This window comes from Lepisma saccharinum, chromosome 1 (genome assembly GCF_977018435.1).
Source record: "Lepisma saccharinum chromosome 1, izLepSacc3.1, whole genome shotgun sequence".
Taxonomy (NCBI): Eukaryota; Metazoa; Arthropoda; class Insecta; order Zygentoma; family Lepismatidae; genus Lepisma; species Lepisma saccharinum.
In genome coordinates this window covers 149,798,376-149,823,412 of record NC_139229.1, presented here as the reverse complement: position 1 = coordinate 149,823,412, position 25,037 = coordinate 149,798,376, and the positions used below count along the sequence as shown (strand labels likewise).

Sequence of the window (25,037 nt, the reverse complement as noted above, 5' to 3'; positions counted from 1 at the left end):
TGAAAATTTATGAAAAATAGCATTATCTTAAACAGCTCCCCCTTTTCCTTCGAGGATCAGCCTTCCAGCTACAGCTATATACATCTATAAGCCTGTCTTATCTGGAACAGTGTGACCTACTTTCTGCTTATAGTGATCTGATAACCCAACTCATTCTATTTTATAATAGAAATGGGGATGGAAGAAGAAAACAAACTGCACTCCCAATAGTAGCACCTATAGTGCTACACAAAATAGATATAGAGATTTCACATCAAGGGCGACCACAGGGGGGGATATATATATATATATATATATATATATATATATATATATATATATATATATATATATATGACAATACCTCATATAATTCAAATTTTAAAATTGTAGTGTGAAAACATGAACGAGGGGTACCATAAAAGACAGCAGATTAGGTGCCTATGCAAATTATCCTAGTGCTGGGGATGCTTTATGAGAATTATCTTCACTTGGGGAAAGCATCATCCCACTTTTCTCCTCACTTTAAGCCCTGCTGACTCCCCCACCTTTCCCCCTGAGAAAAATCCTGCTGGCAGCCTTCACATTGAAGTGGAACATGGGCATTTTACATTATGCTCAATTAAGCATTGCTCCACTTCACAGCAAATTATACAAATAACAGTAATGTATATAGTTCTAAATCACAAAAGCATTCTCTAGTGGAGCTACTCATTATTTTATTTTTACATGTGAGAATTGATTATATGATTTATGCTATTTGAAATTAGTCACACACATGACACATACCACTTGGAAACGAACCACTCACTCAACAGCAATGTTTTACACCGCAGCGACATGAAATGCCAAACAAGCCTGCCTTTGGTTGGTGAAATCCTCTCTAGGCAAGTATTGCATGTCACTTCGGTCTGAAGGCTCCCATACATTTCACTGGAAATTGATCCTCCTCCAAGTATAATATACTCTCGATTTATGTAAACAATCCGGCAGAGTGCCACACCAAGCATTTTCATAAGGGAGGAGAATATGACAGTAAGCAGTGGTTATTGCTTCTCTTTCTTATTAGTCAGTCCTATTTTTTTTTCATCTCTTCTTGCATTTGATATTCTCTGTACACTACACAAAGAACAGGGGAAAGCAAAAAAGTGTGAACCAAGAGTCAGTGGAAAGACCATGTGCATGTGTTGGAGAGTGTGAGAAGAAATGGGCAGGATTAGAACATAGTAGAATGATAAATGTTGCTGAAAAACAGAGGATTGACTCTAGACATTTATGCCAACCCCGCCAGAAACTGGAAACAATAAAGGATGAGGATGATTAACCTGATCTACACAATAACAATAAAATGGTAACGCTATTAAGCCTTGTTTCCATGCTTAATAAAACACTAAAATGCTGATCAAGGTGAAATTTATTGTAAAATAAGGTCCTATAATTGTAACGTTTCCACCCTCTAACAGGGCGTTCTTCAGACAAAGATTCACAATAAATTCCTTGTGTTGATGTGTTAACGATAAAAGTATATTTAAGTCCAGAGATGTGTAAATTCAAGTGGAAAACTCTCAGAGGGCACAAGAGGGGCAATGTTTCCAATGTGCTACAACTTTCCATGAAAATTTTCTATGAGTGTGTCAATATGTACATGGTATATTTCTAAACCTTAAGGTAAAAACCCAGTTTATTTTGTAGTGCTGGTGACACTGGATAAATTGCATGGCTACAACCTTTTCCAAATCTTTCAATGCAGCCTGCTTCTTCAAAGAAGCAGGCAGACATTCAGTTTACCATACATTTGATTGATTTGATTTAGTTTACTTCACTTCTCTGCCACTTTTGGCTAATTGCAAAGATGATGAGGACGAATGGTGACAGAAGAAATTGATGAAAGGACAATCACAAACACACATGAACAGGACACAACACAAGTTCCACAGAAGATCATACTGGTTATGAGTCCAAACGCCAGATTCTCCTTAGCCTGCAAAATGCAGTCCAAAGTGTACTACATGGAAGTAGCTAGGAATAAATTAAAACCCAATTTACCACATGTGTGTACTTCCATATCTCAGTCATAGGTAGCTGCATCATGCTTGAATCACTCACTCACATTGCTTTATCACACCATTGAGAAATTCTTGTTCAGTACTGTATTGCCAAATTTGCTGCTCACGATTAGATGTTGACTGGACAACATTTCCATGAAGTGTGGACGATAAATAAGAATGCTATCAATGTTTAGTCTGCTAAAGGTGGCTCCATTTTTGTATTTTTTGTAATGTAGCATCACTCTTCTGCCACTTGTGGCTAATTGCAGTGATGATGGATGAAATAGCTGAATGGACACTCACAAAGAACACCCAAGGCCAGGCCAGGTTTTGAACCCACAGACTTTGGTGGCGAGATCGAAAGTTAACCACTTTCCAAGCCTGCGTGTACTTATGAGAGTGCTCTTCCACAAATATAGCAAGTTGACCAGGCCTGCTCTACACGATATAAAATTACTTGTATTGTGCAGTGGTCCCGCACCACTGCAGTCTAAAGCGTCAGACTTTAGGCTCAGGCTACAGGATGCATGTTGGTTCGAGTCTCGTGGAGGGGAGCGTCACAACATTTTTCCTAAGATTTTGGCCAGTGTATGGGTAGTGGTTTTATCACACTCTCATCACCAATCACTGACTGTTGCAGGTGGCATCTGGAACCTGTCGGAAGTCTCACAGATGGAATGCCCAAATTGGTGGGTGCCGATAATCATACCCCGTTCAGCCTCACTCAGCTAGCATCATCTGCTTATTTTGGCTGCTGACAGCAGCATACATGTCTACAGCGCACTCACTGTCCTTCATAAGTTATTCTAGTGGTTCATAACGTGTATTGATAACATATAGGCAATCTTCCTTACAGTTTAGGTGGTGTCCGGTCATTACTGGCAATAGTGTATTTTTCTTATCTAAACATACAGAAGGTCATGTAACACATAGTTTAGACTCTCAATGTAGTACATACAATGCTATTTATTGATAAAGTATATATATATTTCTTGCTGAAAACTACAAAAATAACAGAACTTGAATCTTTGGAAGCATATTAATATGAAATATTAACATAGAATATTTGCAATGCTAAAATAATTGTTAGACTACTTGAGACAAAAACATTCAATATCTTTTTTTAAATTTTAATTTATGATCATTGCTTCTCTGCAAAAAATACTTGCAAATAATTCTGAGGTTCATTAAGTAGTACAACAAATGTAGCTAATTGAAAAACTTATGAAAAGAACAATTCATAATACAAATTTGAATGTATCTATATAATATTATTTTAACAAGAATAAGAGCTCTTTATTGAATTATGTACAGAATTTATTGAAACTTTTGAACAGAAGCCACAATGCATTACCAATAATGAAAGAGTATCATAATTTGTTAAATAGTATACATCAATGTATCTTACACTCACTCATTTTATGATTCAAAATTATGTGCATATAAATGAAAATACAAAACAATGTAAACTGAATATGCATAAAGAAGATGATCACTGTGCTAATGTTATAAATAATATAATAAATGCGACTAAATATATTATAAAACAGAGTCTATCAAAAAATGTTGTAACCATTATCCACTCGTTTGAATTACTTTCATTTCCTTGTGTCATTAATGTTGATTTATTATCTTCATTTACAGCTTCTAGAGGCTGGAACTGAAATGAAAATTTTAAGAATTAAATGGCAAACATTGAATCAACATCTAAAGAGTTCAAAAGGGATGAAGTAAATGGTAGATATTGAATAAAGATTTCAAAAAGTTAAAAAGATATGATATCTCAAATTTGTCTTTCAACACTGAGTTTCCAAATAGCATAACAGGGGATTTATAAAACAGATGTAAATTAATATCAAAATTAAAGTAGCAATGCATAGTATAAAAAATTAAAATTCAGTTTAAGCCAAACATTTATTTTTAATGTGTATTACATAGATATGAATTTTGGTATTAGTTTCACTCATAATAGTTGATTGTACACAAGCAGACACTATATTTTCTTTGTTCTTATTAATGCAATTATCTGATACAATGTTAAGTAATGTCATTACCATAAGTTAATAATACTTTTTTAGCAATAAGACATGTATTATTTGACAACTGGTAAACATATCACAATGATTCAAAATTGAACTGTTACAATATGTCTGAAGCTTTGTCTTGCTTAATAGGTTTCAATATTTGATCCATGTGTCTCATTGCAGACCTGGAAATGTGATGTGATCATGTGTCAAATCTGAGTGGGATATCACTAGCTATGCTAGAGGATCAAAACATCCATCAAAACTTACATTCTTCTGCCCCTAAGACATGAATCATTTTGATATGCTTAATACTGCAGTGGTCATGTGAAGAAAGTACTCATCATTGGTCACACAAATCACTATAGTGATCCATTGAATATTATCATTTTTACTCATAATTTGTCAAAATGTATCTGGTTTTATAGATAGAATGCCCTTTTCAAAGTATTCTGGTTCACTTAACAGAAAAATATAAATTATTTCACTCAACATATTACAGGAGGGAGGAAATAGTGAGTTATTGGGTTGATGCATAAGTTGGTAGCTGTAGTAAGTTGTGTTTGGTATGGCAACACTGCGGTGTTAGGAGTGTGTTTATCGTTTAATGTTCATCAATTGGAGTGCCATTGTTGTGCATGTGAATACGCATTGAATTTTACAGATTTCAAGAAAGACGGTGTTATTTATGGGATAAAGAACAATAAGTGTCCAGTGGGGGAAAAAAATATTTCCGACATATTCTTCTGTCTGAGTTTAACATAGGACCAAAGGCAGCAGAGGCGGTTTGAAACATTTGTCCCTTGTACGTCGAGAATGCCAACAGGGAGCAGGGCAAGAAAATGGTTTTGTCATTACAAAGAGGGCATTTTTAACTTAAGCCTTTCTCCACGTTCAGGAAGACTATCGGTCTTTAAAGAAAGACAGTTTAACACTTTAATCCATGAGGATTCACATCAGTCGACTCGAGAATTAGCAAATGTGATGAACTGTGACCATTCAACCATCCTGCGACATTTGCATTCCATGGGTAAGGTTCAGGATACCACATGCTATAAATGAAAACAACCAAATCAGCGAGTAGGCCAGAAAAACAGCATCAAGTGCTACAACACGATAATGCACACCCACACTCCGGTAACATGACAAAAGCTGCTTTCCAGGACAAAAATGCTCTTCAAACTTGGCTTGACGATGCTTTTAACCCTGAATTCAGGCGTTGAATTGAAAAACTGCCCGGCGTTGGTAGACAGTCATGGCAATGAAACAAAATATATTACTGATTAATTTATGTCTTCTGTTCATCTCAAATTAGTATTGAATAAAAATATTTTTGCCAAGGTGAAAAAAACGCTATGAACTTATGCATCAACCCAATACATTTGAAAGTGGTAAAACCAAACAATTAGAGACCGTGAAAAGGAGTCAAGGCCATCAACACATCATTAAAAATTGAGGGATTTTTCTTTTTTTTTAGAAAATGGAAATTTTGATGTATCTTACCCTTCTTACTTCGCAGGGGCAAGAAAGAAGGAGAGGAGGGGGAAAACTGAAAGCAAAATGGCTTTTAAACAATGCATTGCATTGCCTTTGCTTAGTGCAGTTTGGCAAAAGCAAAGTGTCCCTGTAGCGCTGTTGTCGAATTATCAACTCGAGCATAGGCAGCATGGATCAGTCAGCTGTTTCCATTGTTTGCCTGTTCCTGTGTTGCAAAATTGTTCAGCACTGTCAAACACTAGGTTCCTGTGTCAGTGCAAAGTGTTTCATTTCATCATGAAAGGGAAAATGTAAATTGCAATAATCAGAGACTTAATATTTAACTTTGTTGAATATTTGGAGGGAAGTTAGCTACAAAGCATGCAGAAACTTCAGTAATAATACGGATACAGTGGAAGGAAAATAAAAATTCTGAAGAACGAAGCATGGCAGAGTGGACTGAGTGCGTACTATTCCTTTTTAAAAAAATATTTTTATTCTCTTGATTTTATCATTCGGTTAGTCGGTAATTAGAATTAGAAATAAACAACTGCTAGATAGATTACAACTGACTATCTCCATGTGGTAGTCAGATCAGCTTCTTTGGTTGTATGCAAATGTTATTATTCTCCTGTTTTTACTAAACATTTTGCAAATCGACAAGAATATTGATATTTCTATGTGTTGAGTGATTTTGTCAGGTTAATAAATACTGAATTATCTATAGCTCAATAACATCGCTTTTCTCGTGATTGAAGGAAAAATCATAGAGGTATTTCAAATTTGTACAAAATTCTTCATGAAATACAACTCTGCCATAGTCTCATTATCAGTGAAATGTAGTCAGAACTTGGATTGCCAATACATTTAGCATCATTATGTACACAAAAATTGGTGCGAGTATTTGAGAGGGGTAATGACACTTCTTCTGGATGCAAGCCTGAAGTGCACACCCATAGTCAGACCACTGGTCTGGATTCGCCCACTTCATGCATTTATAACAGATTTTCAGAAACACGTACTTATATATGAAGGGCTTGGGTGTAAAGCATGGTAAGTGACATTTTGATAATTTCTGAGTTCATTAAGAAAAAAGGTTATTAGAAGCTATACTGTAGATAAATTGTTTTCCTGTTGTGTTTACCAATTTCAGAAGGCTTTACTGAGTTCAATGCAAATTGTATGACATGGCAATTTCACTCGAAAATTGAAGGATGTCACATTTTACTTTATAACTTAAAAATTACCAAAATGTCATTTACCATGTTTTACACCCGAGCCCTTCATATATGAAAATACTGCATGTTCGAAAAAGCTCCTGTCAATAGTCGAGCAGATCACTATTGTGTTTCACTGAAATGTGAGCTCCATAACAAGTAAACAATGGATCTTTTTCAAATAAATGCTGAACGAACAGTTCCTGGACTATTCCAGGAAGGTACACTGGGAGCAAATGTCAATAATGTTGCAAAATGGCAGTAGCATGCAAATATAAACTTTTTGGTATAAATTGACAATACCGGAAGTATCTCTGATTACTTTCAAATTTGGCATACTCATTAATTTTGGCATCGTAATCATGAATCTGCAGTTAAAAAATGGCGGTCATGTCTAGAAATTAAAAAATAACCTTCTCAATTACCGCAACGGTCTTGTGGTAATTGCTACCGTAGTCATAACACAATGTTGCTCAAGTGTTGTACAATAAGTGAGACCCATTGCATGGAGCGTTGATTTATTTGCAATGCTAATCATTGCAAAAAATAGTTGTTTTCTTCATAAATCAAGGGTGTTTACTCCATTCATGGAGCCACTTTTTTCGACTTATTTTGCAATTTCTAGAAGTGGCCGCCAATTTTTAACTGCAGATTCGTGATTACGATGCCAAAATTAGTGAGTATGCCAAATTTGAAAGCAATCGGAGATACTTCCAGTATTGTACATTTGCTCCAACTTTTTCTCATTCACAAATCTTGGCAACTACAAAAAACACATAATTTTTCCTTTAAACTTTTCCGCGTTTTTGGAGGTATTTTCAAAATTCCATGACTTTTTCACTCATAAGTTTAATTCCAGGTTTTCAAGATTTCCAGGTCAGTGGAAACTCTGGAAGAGTATGTTTTTACAACACTGGCACTCTTTTTCAAATTACCCTGTATATGTGGAAAGAAATTATCACTGTCTTATAATTCTACTGTTTCTGGAACTTGAGAATAAAGTAGATATGCAATAAAAAAACTAACCTTGGAGGTAGAATTGGTGAGTATGCAATACTGGCTAACAATACTTCCAAGAAGCCACTGATGCAGTACTACAATGAAGCTAGGAGGATTCAGTTTACTTTTAGATAGAACACTTAGAATAACTGTAATGACCATTGCTATGCCTACCATCATTATAGAATCTCGGTAAAATAGCACTGAAAAGAAAAACATTTATATGCACAATAAGCTATATAATGTTACAAATTATATAAGGTGTGTAAATTTGTTTTTAAACTGCATAATGAAATATGGTAAAACATACATTGTGAACAATTTTAAATAAAATATTACTTTAAATTTTTACTATCTAATATGAGACAATATATTGTCTTATGCTCAGCTATAAAAGTGGAAATTATTAGGTGGATGAATGTTTGCTTGAACTATTTAGCTTATGTCTTAACATAATGACAATGGTACGTACAGCTGGGGAGGGAGGGGAAAGATGATTTGCACAAATTTTCTCTGAATCCCTTCCACTTTGAGCACTGCTTATGCCTTTTGCTGAAAATGCATTTTATTCATTCATCATCATCATCCATTGCCATTTCCTGCCTCTGGCTGGGTTGGCATTTTTATTCATTATTGAATAATAATAATAATAATAATAATAAAATCATCTTTATTAGAGTGAGTGTGCTTCAGCCTCGAGGGCCACTCTTACAACAAACCCTTGTCTGGGTGATTGTTACAATGCAAAAATGGAATATATGAATATACACTGATTACATGTAACCTTAAAGGATATGGATTGAATAGGAAAATATAAATTGAATAAAAAAAGAGGGCCTCCTCGATGGCGCTGTGGTAGCATTGTCGCCTTGTAATCAAGGAGTCCCGGGTTCAATACCTGGTGGAGGCACATAGTGGTTCGGATCCCACTTTAAAATGTAGGTCAAGTCCCGATTAGCCTTACTGTGCATAAAGTGGACTTAAAACACCAACTCAATCAATCAATCAATCAATAAAAAAAGGAAAATAGAAAAGTGTTACATGTAAACTAATGGCCATAGACATCTAATGTATGTCGATTTCATGAATGTATGACAGTCAACAATGAATAAAATAAAATAACAACAATAATAATGAAGTTAAATAAAATAAAATATGATTACATAATGAAGTTTAGAATGTTAAGACCTAAAAGAATTTACATGCACACAGTTGCTAGTTGTTACAATTGGTATACTTATGATTGAAAAGTGGCTCATGATTAAGTGCTTTGCTGCCTCGCTAGTAGATAATGTCAAGTTTCTTTTAAATAGCTTATGACATTGGATGGATGTTAGAGAGGTTGAAAGGAAATTCCATTCTTTAGTGGCAGTTATGGTATATGGCTTTCTGTAGGTGTTTGTTTCATGTACTGGGACTGACAATATTTATTTTGGTCACGTTACATGTTGATGCCTGCTCGAATTTGTGTTCAGTTTCTCAATGAGATATCCAACTTTGAATATCATCAACAGAACACATTGTTATGTACGAGGGTAAGTCATTAAATAACAGGAATTTTATTCTAAACTTCAGGAAGAGTGTATCAATGGGTGGAAAGATTTAAAGACAGAAGACAAAATGTGTGATGAACACCAGAGTGGGAGGCCAGTTTGTGTGGCAACTGAGGCAGTGAAAGAGCAGATCGACCAGCAAATCCGTTAATTTAGTTCACTCTCCCCTGACATAAACATATTGTCTCTGTACTGAACCTTCATTCTGTTGTAGATTTTAGAAGATTTCACATCCTCTGACCACAAGAAAATGAATAACACTTCATTGCTCTTCTACAGTGCAAGTCAACAGTGGAGCAGCCTTTTTGTATGAGCTACTGTGCAGGGGCATACTGCTCGATCATCATGGCACCTTCATGGTGTGTTGCTAAGGAACCATTTTGAGTCCCAAAATACAAATTTCCATGAAGTTTAGAATAAAATCCCTGATATTTAATGACTTCCCTCGTGTGTATATAAGAAAGAATGTGATGTTTCGGATATTAAATATTTGATTATGTATATAATTTCCAATCAATTTTCCATAGTCTGTAAACATTTTTAAAAAAAGTTGACATATATTGTAACAAATGTTACATACCATACACATACATAAAATAAAGAGGATATTATATTACCTTGTTTTCGAGTTTATAAAAATACACTTGTTTAGGTTGACCAGATTGTCCAGGTAAAAACCCGGACACTTCAAATTGTACTTTACTTAATCATTCAATGTTTTCAATTCAGCAGATGCAAAACTACACCAAATGCACATATATCAATGGGTTTAGAATTTTAATGTTTAAAAAGAAAAATCTACATTATTAAAAAAAATCAAGTAAAGCACAAAAAAACAATTCTTCATTTATATTGTAAGAATAAATTATTATAGCCTAGATGTATTGCATTGCTGCATTCTTGCAAAATGTTACATACAACAGACATATTCTAGTCAATCATACAGGAAAAGCACTTTGACCAAATTATTTGTTATAGGTATCAGATTATGTCAATCATATAATCAAATTACTCAGAGCTCTAACTCCGGTGAAGGCACAATGATCTGCACAATATTTTAGATCCCATTTTAAATTATAAGCCCAGTCCTGATTAACCCATCTCTGCATAAAGCAGGCTTAAAAACTCAAACTCATACGTTGGTCAACCATCAAGTAGTCCTCTAAACTTACCAATAAGTGGGCATGAATCACCATTCGGTGGTAGTTTGTCGCCAAGATACTGAAGAAACAAGCAATGCATTAAAACATTAAGTTCGCCAACAATAAGACGCTGTGGTTTTGAAGGGTCAATCCAAAACATAAACAGTGTCAGCATTGTTAAAACTGTAAAGAGAAAACATTATGCACTTTGCAAGTATAAATCTCAATCCAAAATATACCCTCAATGTATAGGTACCACACAAAAATGCATACAGTGGAACTATTTATAATCCAGGAAAACTTTATATTTTACTTGTTATACTCCTTACTCTTGACTGGACTATCTTGCACTTATGGCTATGTAAATATGCATTTCTGGTCAAATATTTCAGGGATTTAAATTCATCAGTCATGAAAGTATCCAGGAGGAGCTTAAAGGCCATGCGACCCACTGCTCTCGAGGGTGCCAATTTGGATTATACCCCTTGAGTAGAATCAAATCTTATCTGATTACATAAGCATGGCTATCTGTTTTAAAAAGTTGGATTTGTATAGATTTGTGTTAATGAAGTAAGTAAGTAGGTAAGCAAGTAAGTCGTTCGGTCCATCAGTCGGTTAATCAGAGTCTGTCGTTGTCGATCGGAGTTGGTTGGGTAGGTCAGTCAGTGTTGGTTGGTCGAATAGAGTCAGTCTGTCGGTGCTGGTCTGTTGTCAAAGGGTCGGTCGGTGTCTGTCAGTCAGATCGTCAGTGTCAGTCGGCCGATATCATTAACTTGGTGTCAGTCAGTCACAGGCCCGTAGCCAGGAATTCTTTGTAGGGGGGGCAAAGTCAATCCTAGAGGGGACAATTTCTTAATATATTAAAGTCGCATTGGCAGATATAGCAGGGTACACAGAGACACTTGCCCCCTCCCCCAAAATAGATAAATAATAGAAAAGAGATGATATCTTGAAACTGCAACGAACAATAAAAACTTCGAGCAACATCAAATAGCAATATTTAGATAATGATCTTTCTAGATTGGCAAAGAATCAGTGGCGTGCCCAAGGGGGGGACTGGTGGTGGTTATACCCCCCCCCCCCCCTTTTGGTCCAATATTTTATAAAAAGAACGTCAAAGGCAAGAAAATATGGCAAAATGAGGACTGACTACTTAAAAATGTAGACGTAACCCCTGCCTTTTGAAAATCCTGGACACGCCACTGCAAAGAATATAAATTTTAACATAAATAAGCTAATAGAGACTGTATCTACTTGATGTTTACAGGTCCATAATGTTAATAGATGATTAATATGTATACCAACAGCTTTGGGCCTCTCTGCAAAACTGATTAAGGGAGCCCTTTATAAATTATGCTTCATAATGGTTCCCTCTAGTTTCCAGTATGCAAGATTTTTACTCACAAAGGAATCTAACGTGAATCCAACAACACTATTGTGTTGTGTTATGCAAGAAAAATAGAATTAATTAAATAATAATGGTTACATATTATCTACACTTTGATGAATTGTGTAAAAATTTGTAGTACATTTTTTTGTACTTGCTAGAACATTAAAACATGGGTCCCTTAGTCCACCACGGACTCTATATCCTTCAAAGGGGAGACTCTTGAATCACTAAAGACAATGATTTTACGTTAATCATTTTGTAAAATATTGTGTGAATTGTATTATATTATACATGTTTTTACACCTGACAAACAAATAGGAATACCTTGATTGATCAATGACTTCTTGGATTACAGTGTCATCATTAATATTCCATATTAAGTTTCAAAGAAAGAAATTGTTTTAATAGGGTGAAAATAACTTTACGGGGCGCCATGGCATTATCATTAACATTTATTTTGGTTCCCAGGACCGACTCTCGCCGCCCCATATCTGTGGCTGTGAACTTGGACTATAAGAATAGCAGATATTGCGAGCGAAGCAAGCAAGAAAATTTTATGAAATGTATTTTATTTGTATAGAATTTTAAATGGAGGGGGCCTCTCTGTGCCCCTTGCAAGTGCCCTTGGCCATCTGGAAGAAAAATGCAAGGAACACGTAAAAACTAATTCCATCATGAGTATCCAATTGTCCTGCTATTCTTAGATTCTCCTAGTCTTGTTTTTTACTTCAATGTTTGCTTCCCCTAGAATGGACTTCCGTCCAAGGTTGGGGATTGGGCAATCCCCCCTGCCCCCTTGTGCTTGCGGCACTGTTTATGAGTGTCTCTTCATCAATTTCACGTCATCACTCATTGTTGCGATTAGCTAGAAGTGGCAGAAAAGCAACTATAAGTAACAAAAATTAAATATCCATGTGAAACAAAAATTTAAGCAGTTTCAAGTTCATAGCAACACATCCAAGAAAAACATCCGACACCTTTAGGCACCTTTAATACAAGACTACTCAAAATGTCACAACTGTTCTAGATACTGAAAATTGCGAAATCATTTTCCGAAGTCTGAATCTGGAAGGGAATTCCCCCCTCCCCCCAATCATGATACAACATTATACGGAATCCCATACACCCTAATAAATCGCAAAATCAATAAGTGTCTTTGTTATATTGCTAGAGTAACACATGATATAATTGTAAAGATTATTGAGCATTTCAGGTAGGAATGTGTTCTGTATTTTTAACAGGAGGGGGAGGGCAAAGCAGGCTCTCAGGGGGGGCAGTCACCCCCCTGCCACTCTCTAGCTACGGGCCTGGTCAGTCACGGTCATTCAGTGTCAGTCGGTCGATTAGTGTAAGTCAGTCAGTCAGTCAGTTGATCAATGTCGGTCATTTAGTGTTGGTCAGTCAGAGTGTTGGTCTGTTAGTGTTCATCAGTCAGTCGGTCTGTTAGTGTCAGTCGGTCAGTGTCTGTCAGTGAATATCAGTCAGTAAGTGCTGGTTAGTCAGTTGATCAGTGTCAGTCTGTGTTGGTTGGTTGGTGTCAATCAGTTACTGTCAGTCGGTTAGTGTTAGTCAGTCAGTCGGTCGGTCAAGTGGAGTCGGTTGATGAATGTTGGTCAGTCGGTTGGTCAAATGCTCGAAGGGCCAGTAGGTCGGTCAGTCAGTCGGTGTTGGTCGGTCAGTCTGTGTCGGTCTGTTGGTCGGTCTATCGTTTGATCTAAGATTAGCATTTTCCAAACCTTGTCACTGCTAAAGATGCTCTGGGGTTTACCCAGACTCAAATAAATCGGAACCTGCCGGGTAAAGTATAAAAACTTTGATTCGGAAATTTTGATTATATGTATATGTTGATGTGAATGAGCAGCAGAAATTCCAACTTGAAAAATGTCAATAATCAACTTCATTCACATACTTAAAAAATGGCATACATGTAAAGTTTCGATGTTTTGAGGTTGGTAGCTCTGAATTTGGTGGCAATCAGCCTGGAACCATAATGTAGCAGCTGGGAAGGTTCTGTTGGAAGATTGAGAGCCAGAAGTTTCGATTGTTCAGACTTTCTCTACTATGGTTAGTGGTTTAGAAAAAAATTGGTCACATGATCTGACCCATGGTCATTTTGCAGAAATTGCGGCCATCTTGAATTTTTCGATTTAGTTTTAAAATATATATATTATCGCATAATAGGGCAATGTAATATGTCATTTTATATGTTTTTGACACGCAGAGTGCAATAATGACATGCAAATTGCATTTGGAGAGATAGAAGTATGAGTTTTATAGAAATTGAGGGCAAAATTTAAAATGCTGTTATAGTTTTTTAATATTTGTACATATGTTTAAGAACACTGTATTAATTCATTTTTCTTTTCAATTTTGCAGAATAATTCCTGCTTTGCGAAGAATGAATAATGAAAATAGTTGAACTAGTGCAATTTCCATCGAAGTAAAAGAGAAAAGACTTTCATGAAGCTTATGTTTGTTTGATAATGTAAATCGAAAGGACGAGAAAAGTTATATAGGACAGACTTTGGATGACAGAAACTCAAAGATTCAAGTGGTGTGCTAAATGATGGTGTATAGACATAGACGACTTTTCTATCACGCGACCTTATATCGAAATGAGTAACTAAATTTTTAGATCAGTATCCTCTGCAAATGACTTCAAAGAAAGCAGACAGGTCTTCACTCCAAGGCCAAGAATCAAAATCCATATCAACCGTATGTGTGGTATGTAATCAGTTAAAATAAGGGAGAAACACAACTTTTCCAAATTTGGGAGCGTGGAAGAACACAGAAATTTCTCTAGATGTAGTTCTTGAAATAACTTCTACCATTAGTAATGTGTCAAGTCAAGTTCAAAGCCTCTAACAAGACTCAAAGTGATCCTGTATCAATACAAAAGATTGTAAGATAAGGAAATTTGTCAAAGGTTTGAATTTTCAAATGATCTTATGAAGCAAAAGCATTAAGTTAAAATTTCAAGGATATTGAATTTATGATCGTTGTGAAGTTTTTCATATCCAAGGAAAAAAATTCCTTACCTAGCTTGCCTATCTGTCCATTATTACAGTGTGTTTGTAGATAAATGACACTCTACTTGTGTTAAGGAATGTGCCAATAAACTCCGTGAAGAAGCAAAAAACTACGACTTTAATTTGGATGGAAATTTTGGTGATGTGTGTGATACAAAGTCAGTGATGAAATTTGAACAATTTCAACCAATGGAGGGGTTTCTACAAGAATTATCAGCTTCAGCCTCTAAAAACCGAAGTACTGAGCATAGATGCAACACATTGTTTCAAGTTGCTTATTTTCTCATTCATAATGGGTTGAAAACAACTGCAATGCACATTGCCAGATCTCAAGCTATTCACAATTCAAGTAAATCAAAAAAGCTTTATCACTATGTTCAACCGTCAAGGACTCTATTGCTGTTCTTATATTGTCCTACATCAAGATCAGATGTTAGCTAACAGAACTATCTTGAGAGCTGAAGGATACCACATATAATAAAGCTCGAGATTCTCATACGTGATGCTACAGACAGTTATCATAGAGAGGAAGCTACACTGTCAGGTATGTGTGGAACACACGGCACAATACTCGTTCTTTTTCAAGATCGTGAGGTTCAAAATTACGAACCACATTCTATACTGGAAGAAATTGATAGTCCAGAAAACTATGTTGGTACATTTGATACGTTTCACCTAGTGAAACAAAGAAATGGAAGCTTAGCAATTGATTCACTATTCTAAAGTAAAGAGAAGATGCAGGATTTCTAGTAATTTTATGTCAAATAGTGATTTATATACAGCATCTGACATTAGATAGCCAGAAAGGGATTTGGAGTATGTGTGGTTTCCCTCGTGATTTCTTAATTCTTTTAATGTGTCTCAACTTGACTTCCCTGAAGCAGTAGACATACCATAAAGAAATTCCCTTGCAAGTGTATTGTTTAATCATCCATATCAATGAACAATCACTGGATTTACTCAAAATCTTCCATACACAGCAACACAATATGATTATATACATTCAACCATGGTCATCTTGCGAGATGTTCTGTGTCAGTCGAATGAAGAGGGTTTATTATGGCGTGATGAAGGAGTATATCGCATAGTTGAGGAAATTCAGTTTCTTTACCCGGAAAAGTCTTAGAATATCTCTCTTAACCTAGGAGATTTCATTTGCAAAAAGTAGTAACCTCATGTATAAGAATGTATCTCAAAACCAGCGGAAGTTTTGAATTTCATGTAGAAAATTGAACGATAGGCTCACGTTCAGCTTAAGGAGCTGTAAATGGACATCATTATGCTCAGGCAGCTAGAACAATTCGGATGATTTATGGACTCATAGAAACACTTCAGCAGAAAACTTTTTAGATAATTTTCAAGATCAAAGTATTCAGGGATGTTTTAAATTATTCACGTGTGTAGTTCTTTCTCAATGCACAAAGAAAATCTTTATTGTGTGAAACAAAATATTGTCCACATTCTGGTCAGAAGCACAATAGATTTTAGGGAATTCCGACATAATGTCCTCGAATTCAGTAAAGCATTTTGTCCTTAGGACCTGTTTCTGTCTGTATTAGCACCGCTTCTTTGAGACCTCCTTTGAGCAGACAGACAATAATCAGGACTTCCGTGTATGCAGTATAAAAGTGCTTACAACTTTTAATTGCATTTGATAGAATTATGCACATTGGTGTACTTCATACTACAATGATTGCTTGCTTACAATAAGCCATTTAAGGGACAAGGATGCATAATTGAAATTGGACGATGGTTCAATATGCAGAACAATTCATTGTAAAGATACTTGCCTCATCTAGATAAACAAGTGACGAAGTGCAGTTCCAACAATACAGCCAAGCAAAAAATGTTAACTTTTCGAAATGTTTTCCCCATTTTTCAAACATGCTCTTCCACACTAAGCGTACCTACTTTCAGTGCTATTAGATGAATGTGCTGGAAAACAGCCCAACACTGGGTCCTTTAATTATGATTATATAGAAAAGACAGTACTTGCGATCCTATTATAACAACATTTAAGACCTCCTGATTTTGCTCCACCCTGTACATGCCAGAAGTGCCTATGAGCTACGGTATGACCTTGCAGATTTTGAAACATCAATGCTGTACATTTTTCAAATGCAAAGGAAACAATTTATGTTTAAATGTTTGTTTGAAATGAAAAATAAAGCACAGGGAAACATTACATTTCTCTTCAGTCTAAATGTCCCCTCCTTCAAAATTTAAAGGCCACATTCCATATATTTTTATTTGCAGAGCATAGTATGTGCTTTTTTTAAGCTCAGCGTGCTTGAAAACCTATAAAATAACATACTACTCCCCCATATTACTCCACAAAAAATTAAAAGAAAAAAAATTCAAAAATTCAAAATGGCGGAAATTTCTAGAAAATGACCACAAGTCAGATCATGTGACTAGGGTTACCAGATCGCTGTAAGGGAAATGTAGGACATGCTGTTCCAAAATGTAGGACACAAAACATTCTCAATAAATAATACATATTTCTATAGAACACGTTAGAGAGTAGTTGAAAAATGACACTTTTCAGTTTTAAAATTGGAATTCTTAATGAATTTTTAAATGCAAAATTTCAAAACTTGCAATCATACTAATCAATATTTATGTTAGAGTGGACAGTCAAACTCTTTGAAATTATAGGGACCAGTACCAAACATTTTACTAATTTTATGAAAAAATAATTTCTCTCGTGAGTCTGTTGTGCTGATTGTAATGAAAGAACTCCCTCAACATTTGAATTATTACCTGTAATGGCAAACAAATATTCAGCAATTACCATAATTTAAAATGGTTCGAGAAGTTTAATCTTGGGTAGTTTTTAGTTCAATAACAGGGTGTCTACCAATATAACACATCCATAATTCTTGACTTTTTCTGTACTTTTCTAGACCTTTTTTCCGTCTTTTATTTAAATATTTATTTAATGAAAAGCCCTACCAAAGGGTCAGTTAAGATAAAATCTGAAGCTGAATTTAAGAAGAGAATTAGATCTGCTTTCTCGTATTAATGCATCCTGAACTGTGTTTGCAGACAAGCGAGGCTTTGGCGTCTGGACTCACAGCCAGTATAATCTTATGTGGTGCTTGTGTCGCTTGTCCCTATATGTTAGTGACCGTCCCTTCATCCATCTTATCTTACCACCATTCATCCTCATCTTCGCGATTAGCCAAAGGGACAGAAAAAAGTTAAGTAAAATAAACTAAATCAACCAATCAGTCATTATGCATTATGATATCAAAAATTCTTGACCACAAGAATAATTTATTGCCTTTTTATTGACTTCTTGACCTACTTGTTGATTTCTTTACTTTTTCCTGACTTCCATGACTTTCTTGACTGGCAGCTACCCTGAATAACTTTGCTTTCTATACCCCTGATTTCCAAACAAATTATATTGAATATTGAATAAGAATGGGCAACACCTTGTTCCATCAGTATAAACCGTAAGGCAAGAAATTCTGCTCAGGCACTGAACAGTGACGTTATCAGAAAGTGGTCCCAAAACTTTGTTCATTAAATGCTTCCGTTTTCCCGTTTGTTTAATAGCAGGACAAAAATGTTTCTATCTTTTTGGGCAATGACAATCAAAATAAATGTCAATATTGAATTTGAAAGCGCAGTCCATAGACTTGTAACTTGCATGATTTTTTTCTGTTACGTATTTTCCTAATTGATATTATGTGACGCTAAAAATGTAGGACATTTATGATATTTTTCAAATTTCTCCCGGACGCCGGACATAAGGCTTAAATGTAGGACATGTCCGGGGAAAACCGGACGTCTGGTAACCCTACATGTGACCAATTTTTTTTGAATGCCTACATGTAGTAGAAATCAAATAAACAAACAAAATTTCTGGCACTCAACATTCCAACAGAACTCTTCTAGTTCCTAGACTACCACCCACTGCCCATACAATAGGATAGGGGGAAAAGGCATATATAGCAAATGAAACATGAATAAAAGAATAGGGAGGCTTCCAATGCCTTCTTGAAGTGGCAGAAGCCAAGTACACCACCATGTGGAAAGACAGAGAATTCCATCCCATGCATTGGAAAGGAACAAAAAATAATCAGGAAATAATTTACTTTATGATTACATTATGTAAATATTATTCACTATGAAACAAGTTTAATAATTATCTATGTAAGTGCAGAAATATGTTGTGGTTGTGCAACTTTGCCACTTAAGGAGCAGCCTCCGTTTCGCTGCAGATTGTAATAAGTATACTGCATAATCATGTAGCAATTTAAGCTAAGAGATGACTGTTATTTTGTAACATTTAAAGTATTTCAAATAAGGCTATTATTTTTCATCATTACAACCATACATATACAACATGGGACATGTTTTTTTTTCCTTTATTGAGAAGGTGAAAAGTAAGGGGATCAGGGTGGAAAGTAGTGTGTCAAAAGTGCACCTTGCCCAGGTGAAAATTTTATCTTGAGCTAGCTCTGAAAGTATCAGCATCTTTTTGTCTAGATGCTCCCCCTCCCCTTCCTCCTATTCCTAATTTCGTTATCACACAAATGTTCCATAGCTAATATAAGCTGCTACAAACAAATTAACACAAACAAAAGATAAAAATACACGACTCTTACCTATTGCAGGAACAAAAACACTTGCAGCATGATTGGCTGCATGTCGTTCTAAGATTAAAGTAATATATACTGCTCTGTATGTTGAATTAGGACAGCATCAGTAGCGAGAAGTTAACACTTGAACTGAGTGCTCTGTCCATCTCCAGGCTCTGTTGGCATTATGATACCAAGATGTAATATTCTAGAATCAACAAAATTTACATTAGGAACGTGTTACTTATTAAAAATGTAATCAATAAATGGCATCACAAATGAATTATTGAAACTTGAAAACTTCTCTTCATGCAAAATTTGGTACTTTTTACCATACAAATTATGCTTTATTAAGGAAAGAAGCTCTCTCATGTTCATTGCAGGGCAGTGTGGAGGCAGGCATCCAAACATTCTTGATGTAAGCCGTAGAAGAAATGATGTGATCAGCACCATGCTCCAGCTGCCCTTACCACCAAAAGTTGCCCCCAGGTAACCATTTGTCAGCAAATAATAACATTCAGAATAAATAGTTCAAAACAAATTATTTTCTAGGATAAATTGCCAGTAAATGATTTTTTACAAAGACTAACACATGCAAAGGTGAAATAGATAGGTCGAAAATAGCCAACCATGCATGGAACGAATCACACAGAATTCAATGGAGCAACGTAACAGTACTACACAAAGAACCAAATTGGAAACTGAGGAAAATCAAACAAGCAGCCTTCATAGCAATGGCCCAAAGCCCTATAATTCATCCCAGTGTAGAATTCAAGCATATATGGTATTCTTTCCTGTTTTTCAGAAAATCGAAATACTATTATAAGTGGAGCCAAAAGTAGTTGGAGAAGTTGGTTAGTGGACTGTATATGTATTGTAGTTTTGATCCCCACCACTGGCAAACAGAAATTAGTTCACCTGAAGACATGAGAAGAATTGCTCTCACGAAATGCTGTGTCAGAATAAGGATAAATAAAAACAAGACACGCAGGGCCGGCGGAAAGGCAGGGGGGGGGGGGGAAACCGTGCCACCACCCAGAGCGGTAAATTTTCAGGGTAGCAAAATTTGAAGAGAAGAAAAAAATAAGCCTATTGAAAACTTGAAAGTTATATAAGTATATTATATAACTTGGAAGTTAATATATGCCAACCCACCATTTTGAAGGAACATATAAGTAGTCTCATTTTTAAAGCACTGAGTGCCACAAGGTGGGAAAGCAGATTTGATGCCTTAACTCCATTGAGATATCAAATGGGAGAGATCTATGATGCGCTCCTTCAAGTAATTGCCAACAATAAAACTATCCAAATGGTCGCACATGAGGCTCAGTGTATTGCAAACCAGTTGTGTTGAGTCCTGGTTGATGAGAAAGAATTGGCATCAAATTTAGATATAGATGATCCAAAGGTAGAAAACACTATACAGAGCCGAAATTAAAAGAAGAAGTAGTTTCAATATGATGAAACAGTACAAAGTTGATTTTTATTACCAAGTCCTAGATGACTATTTTAACTCTAAGGCGAGAGATTTGAGCAGCTCAAACATCATAGTGAATTTTCAATTTCTTTTATGATATTAGTAAGCATAAAGACATGCCATGTGATCATTTGTCTGAAAAGTGTAGAAAACTTGCCGGAATGTTAACACATGAAGGCTACTGAATTAAAATATGAACTAAAAGTGCTTTTGGGTATAAAACAATTACACCAAAGGAAACCTTAAACTGATAAAGTGTCATGATTTTGCACCTAATGTGAGCATAGAACTTCGAATTTATTAACTTTGTCGGTAACCGTGGCAAGTGGTGAATAAAGTGTTTTTTTGTTTTTTTTAATTAAGGCTAATAAAAATACTATTTCCGGCCAGTCATGTCTGAAACACGCTTGTTTCCATTTTATACAAGGTAGCATTATACGAAAAGAAAATATTACATGCAAAGGTAAAGGTAAAGTTCCCTGTGCATATATCACCATGTCTTCAAGGCACATTTAGGGGATGTGGGGGTAGGGCCACACACATTCTCGATCTCGGCCATTTTGAAGGTTATGTGATCAGGACCACTCTCCAGCCCCCTTTACTTCCCAGGGTTGCCCCCAGGTACCCATTAATTTGAGGCTGGGTGAACCCCAGAGCCGGTTTATGCGGTGACAAAGCAGGAAAGAATTCATACTTTAGATCACCCAAGCGGAAGATCCTGGAATATTACATGTAATTCCTTTTAAAATCCATTCATATATCACAGACGTACTATGGTAAACATATGAACTCAAGCCTTCATTTCTTTCCTAATACTTGTTACATTTAAGATACGTGTAAGAGAGAGAAAGAGAGTTTTCATAAAATATAATAATTATATCAAATTAGTGTCGCATTTTTAAAAGTTTAACTGTGGTCGAGCGAGTTATCCTTTTGTGCTTAATAGTATTGAAATAGTGTAACAAATCTCAATATTTATTTTATATTTTGACGTTTTACTTAGGAATATATTGATTTTCAATTTCCCGTTGCTGTGTTATGATGGAGGGGGGGGGGGGTTGAAAGCGAGAGCGCCATCTACCGCCACTGCCCAGGGTGGCAAAATTACTAGCGCCGGCCCTGACTACACAATGGATAACGTTCAATTAGCATTATATGCCCAGGACTAAACATATGACAAAATGTTATTCTCAGCACATACTTACAGCAAAAGAAATGTTCATCTGCTCTGACCAATAAAGCCAAGAACCTAGGCCAAATGTACAGTTCTGTGAATCAAAGGGCCATTTTCTAAGATTAGCATCACAATACACTGAAAAGTAACATTTCGTGAGCCATGCAACAGCTCCTGTATTACTGACTTCAGGTTTTGCTTGTCCAAAAGGGTAGTCATACCTGTGATCAGCCCTGTGAATAAAAGAAAACAGATACAATTGATATTTCTCCGATTCATTATTATATAACATTTCGGTAGCCATACAACAGCTCCTGTATTACTGACTTTGGGTTTTTCTTGTCCAAAAGGGTAGTCATACCTGTGATCAGCGCTGTGAATAAAAAAAAACAGATACAGTTGATATATCTTCCGTTTCATTATCATATAACATTTCAGTAGCCATACAACAGCTCCTGTATTACTGACTTCGGGTTTTGCTTGTCCAAAAGGGTAGTCATACCTGTGATCAGCGCTGTGAATAAAAAAAACAGATACAGTTGATATATCTTCCGTTTCATTATCATATAACATTTAAGTAGCCATACAACAGCTCCTGTATTACTGACTTCGGGTTTTGCTTGTCCAAAAGGACGCAGAGAATATCCAACACTGGTTATGCCCTGTTTGAACTTCTCAGCCCACTCGTACACTTGTGATCGACTCATACAGTTGTCACCATACTGAACTGTCATGTGGTGATGAATTACTATCGGTTTCATGCCTTCACTCAACAAAAATCTCACGACACTTTGCTGTTCCAGTTTGGAGCACTCCTGTAAGGGTGCTGCCATCTTGTGTAACTGTTTCCCAGCATCCTGTGCACGAGGCAGGCATGCTTACAGGTGCCTTCACAAAATAACAAACATATAACAATCATGGACGTATTTTAGATTTTTTGTACTACTTTTCCAGTTATTTATTGAATGCACCTTGTATTATTATTTTTAATTTTTTTTATACTATTGTTTTAAAATTTTTCTTCATTGTTTTTTTATTATTTTAATGGATATAAGTATAGGTATAAGTAGTATAAGTATCTGGTACAGGGGCTCCTGCATAGCCAAATGTTGTGGGCAGTACCAGCTTCGATTCTCAGTGAAAGCTCCAAAGTTTTGGCATGTTGTGAGGACAATTGGCAAGCTACTAGAAAAGAAGAAGTAGGATGCTCTGGTTTCGAAAGGCAGTAACACTGCAGTGATTGGACTCGATGCATTGACCATGTGTCATCCAATGAAAAAGCAAATTGGCAGGCCCTGGCCTTTAGATGACTGTTGTGTTTAGTTTAATTTTAGAATCTGGTATTAGTGGGTTGATAACATCTTAAAATCATTAAAATGTTCCATTCAATGATTTCAAGGCAATGGCAAAGAATAGCATAAAGTTTGACAAAAATTAATTACCTCATCTAAGAAGCCGGATAACCTTGCACAATAGGTGATTTTTCTCCCATAAACCATAATTTGGCTATATTGTTGTACATTTTGTACCTAATTTATATTTTTCAAATTTCTAGTAGTATTGTTTGATTTTATTAAAAGAAATGATAAGAACACAAATTGAAGGTCTTATTTATAGGATTCAAACGAAAAAAAAAATTGAAATTGGTTGAGAAATAGCCGAGAAACAATCGATTTAAAAATTCGAATTCCACTATCTTGAATCCGATATGGCGGCTAAGCGAACAAAAATCATGTCATGTGACCAATTTTTTCTACATACTAGGACCACCTATTAAAAGCCTGTGAAGTCAAACTGAGAGTACATTTCAGGGCACACGAAAGTGAAGGCAGCTCCTAGACTATTAATAAAAATAGAATTTCAAGTTTGATGGCATTTTGGACTTAACGTTTGCCCTATTTGCAGAGCTTAGAAGAAAGTTTATTGGTCTCATCACTCCAAGTTTTAACTAAAATTATCCATATATTGAATTTGCTTGTATGGTAACTCACTGTAGGCTTAAGTACCATGTGAATAATTTGGTACGCGTAGTTGCCAACACTAACATTGTAATTTGAGATGGATGAGACAGAGGCAAACAACATTCACTTTTCTGCAAATTTGAACACTCCCCAGCACCAAGGAAATTATCTTTGTTTTAACACCTGAACGTTGACATTATTGAAGGGTTTTACAGATAATGAAACTTAAAAGTAATTGCTCCATAGCTTATCTAACAGCTGTAAAGTTCATAGGCTGACTCATAGATGGCGTTACTAGAATTAAATCCATGTGATTTTTACTTAGTACTAACCTTCAAAAGATACGTGTATAAATTTCACAGCTGCCGGATAATTAGTTCGTGAGATATAGCATTGTGAGTGAAGCAGCTTTTGTTATTGTGAAAAAATGGATAAAAAAGAATTTTGTGTGTTAATAAAGCATTGCTTTTTGGCGAAAAAAAATACTGTTGAAGCCAAGGCTTGGCTTGATAAACATTATTCGGACTCTGCACCAGGAAAATCAACCGTTGAGAAGTGGTTTGCTAAATTTAAACAAGGCGAAATGAGCATCGAAGACGATGCACGCAGTGGACGCCCCAAAGAGGCTGTTACCGACGAAAACATCAAGAAAGTCCACAAAATAATTCATCGATTACCTCAAAAAGGGCCAGACCATCAACAGCGATTATTACATAGCGTTGTTGGAGCGTTTAAAGGATGAAATCACGAAAAAAACGGCCCCATTTGAAGAAGAAAAAAGTGCTGTTTCATCAAGACAATGCACCGTGTCACAAATCAATGAAAACGATGGGAAAATTATATGAATTAGACTACGAATTGCTTCCCCATCCACCATATTCTCCAGATCTGGCCCCCAGTGACTTTTTCCTGTTTGCAGACCTTAAAAGAATGCTCGCTGGAAAGAAATTTAGCACTGATGAAGAGGTAATTGCCG

The 25,037-nt window shown here is 35.8% G+C and overlaps 2 protein-coding genes across 2 annotated transcripts in view; both read right to left on the bottom strand.

Annotated features, from left to right (window-relative positions):
• Positions 1–3,341: 3,341 nt before the first annotated feature.
• Positions 3,342–10,617, bottom strand: LOC145989576 (uncharacterized). Its single transcript, XM_083124862.1, has 3 exons — positions 10,469–10,617; positions 7,771–7,946; positions 3,342–3,687 (listed from the first exon to the last, which is right to left on the bottom strand). The coding sequence occupies exons 1-3, from the start codon at positions 10,611–10,613 to the stop codon at positions 3,520–3,522; spliced, it is 489 nt and encodes a 162-aa protein (XP_082980988.1). The 5' UTR covers positions 10,614–10,617; the 3' UTR covers positions 3,342–3,519.
• The window catches only part of LOC145989592 (acetylcholine receptor subunit beta-type acr-2-like), a 32,560-nt gene continuing 18,015 nt past the window's right edge, over positions 10,493–25,037 (bottom strand). Inside the window, exons 4-6 of the mRNA XM_083124863.1 lie at positions 22,132–22,333; positions 19,477–19,657; positions 10,493–10,621 (exon numbers count right to left, since the gene is read on the bottom strand). Coding sequence (XP_082980989.1) covers positions 19,574–19,657; positions 22,132–22,333 — 286 coding nt within the window. The 3' untranslated portion in view covers positions 10,493–10,621; positions 19,477–19,573. The remainder of the gene's footprint in view (positions 10,622–19,476; positions 19,658–22,131; positions 22,334–25,037) is intronic.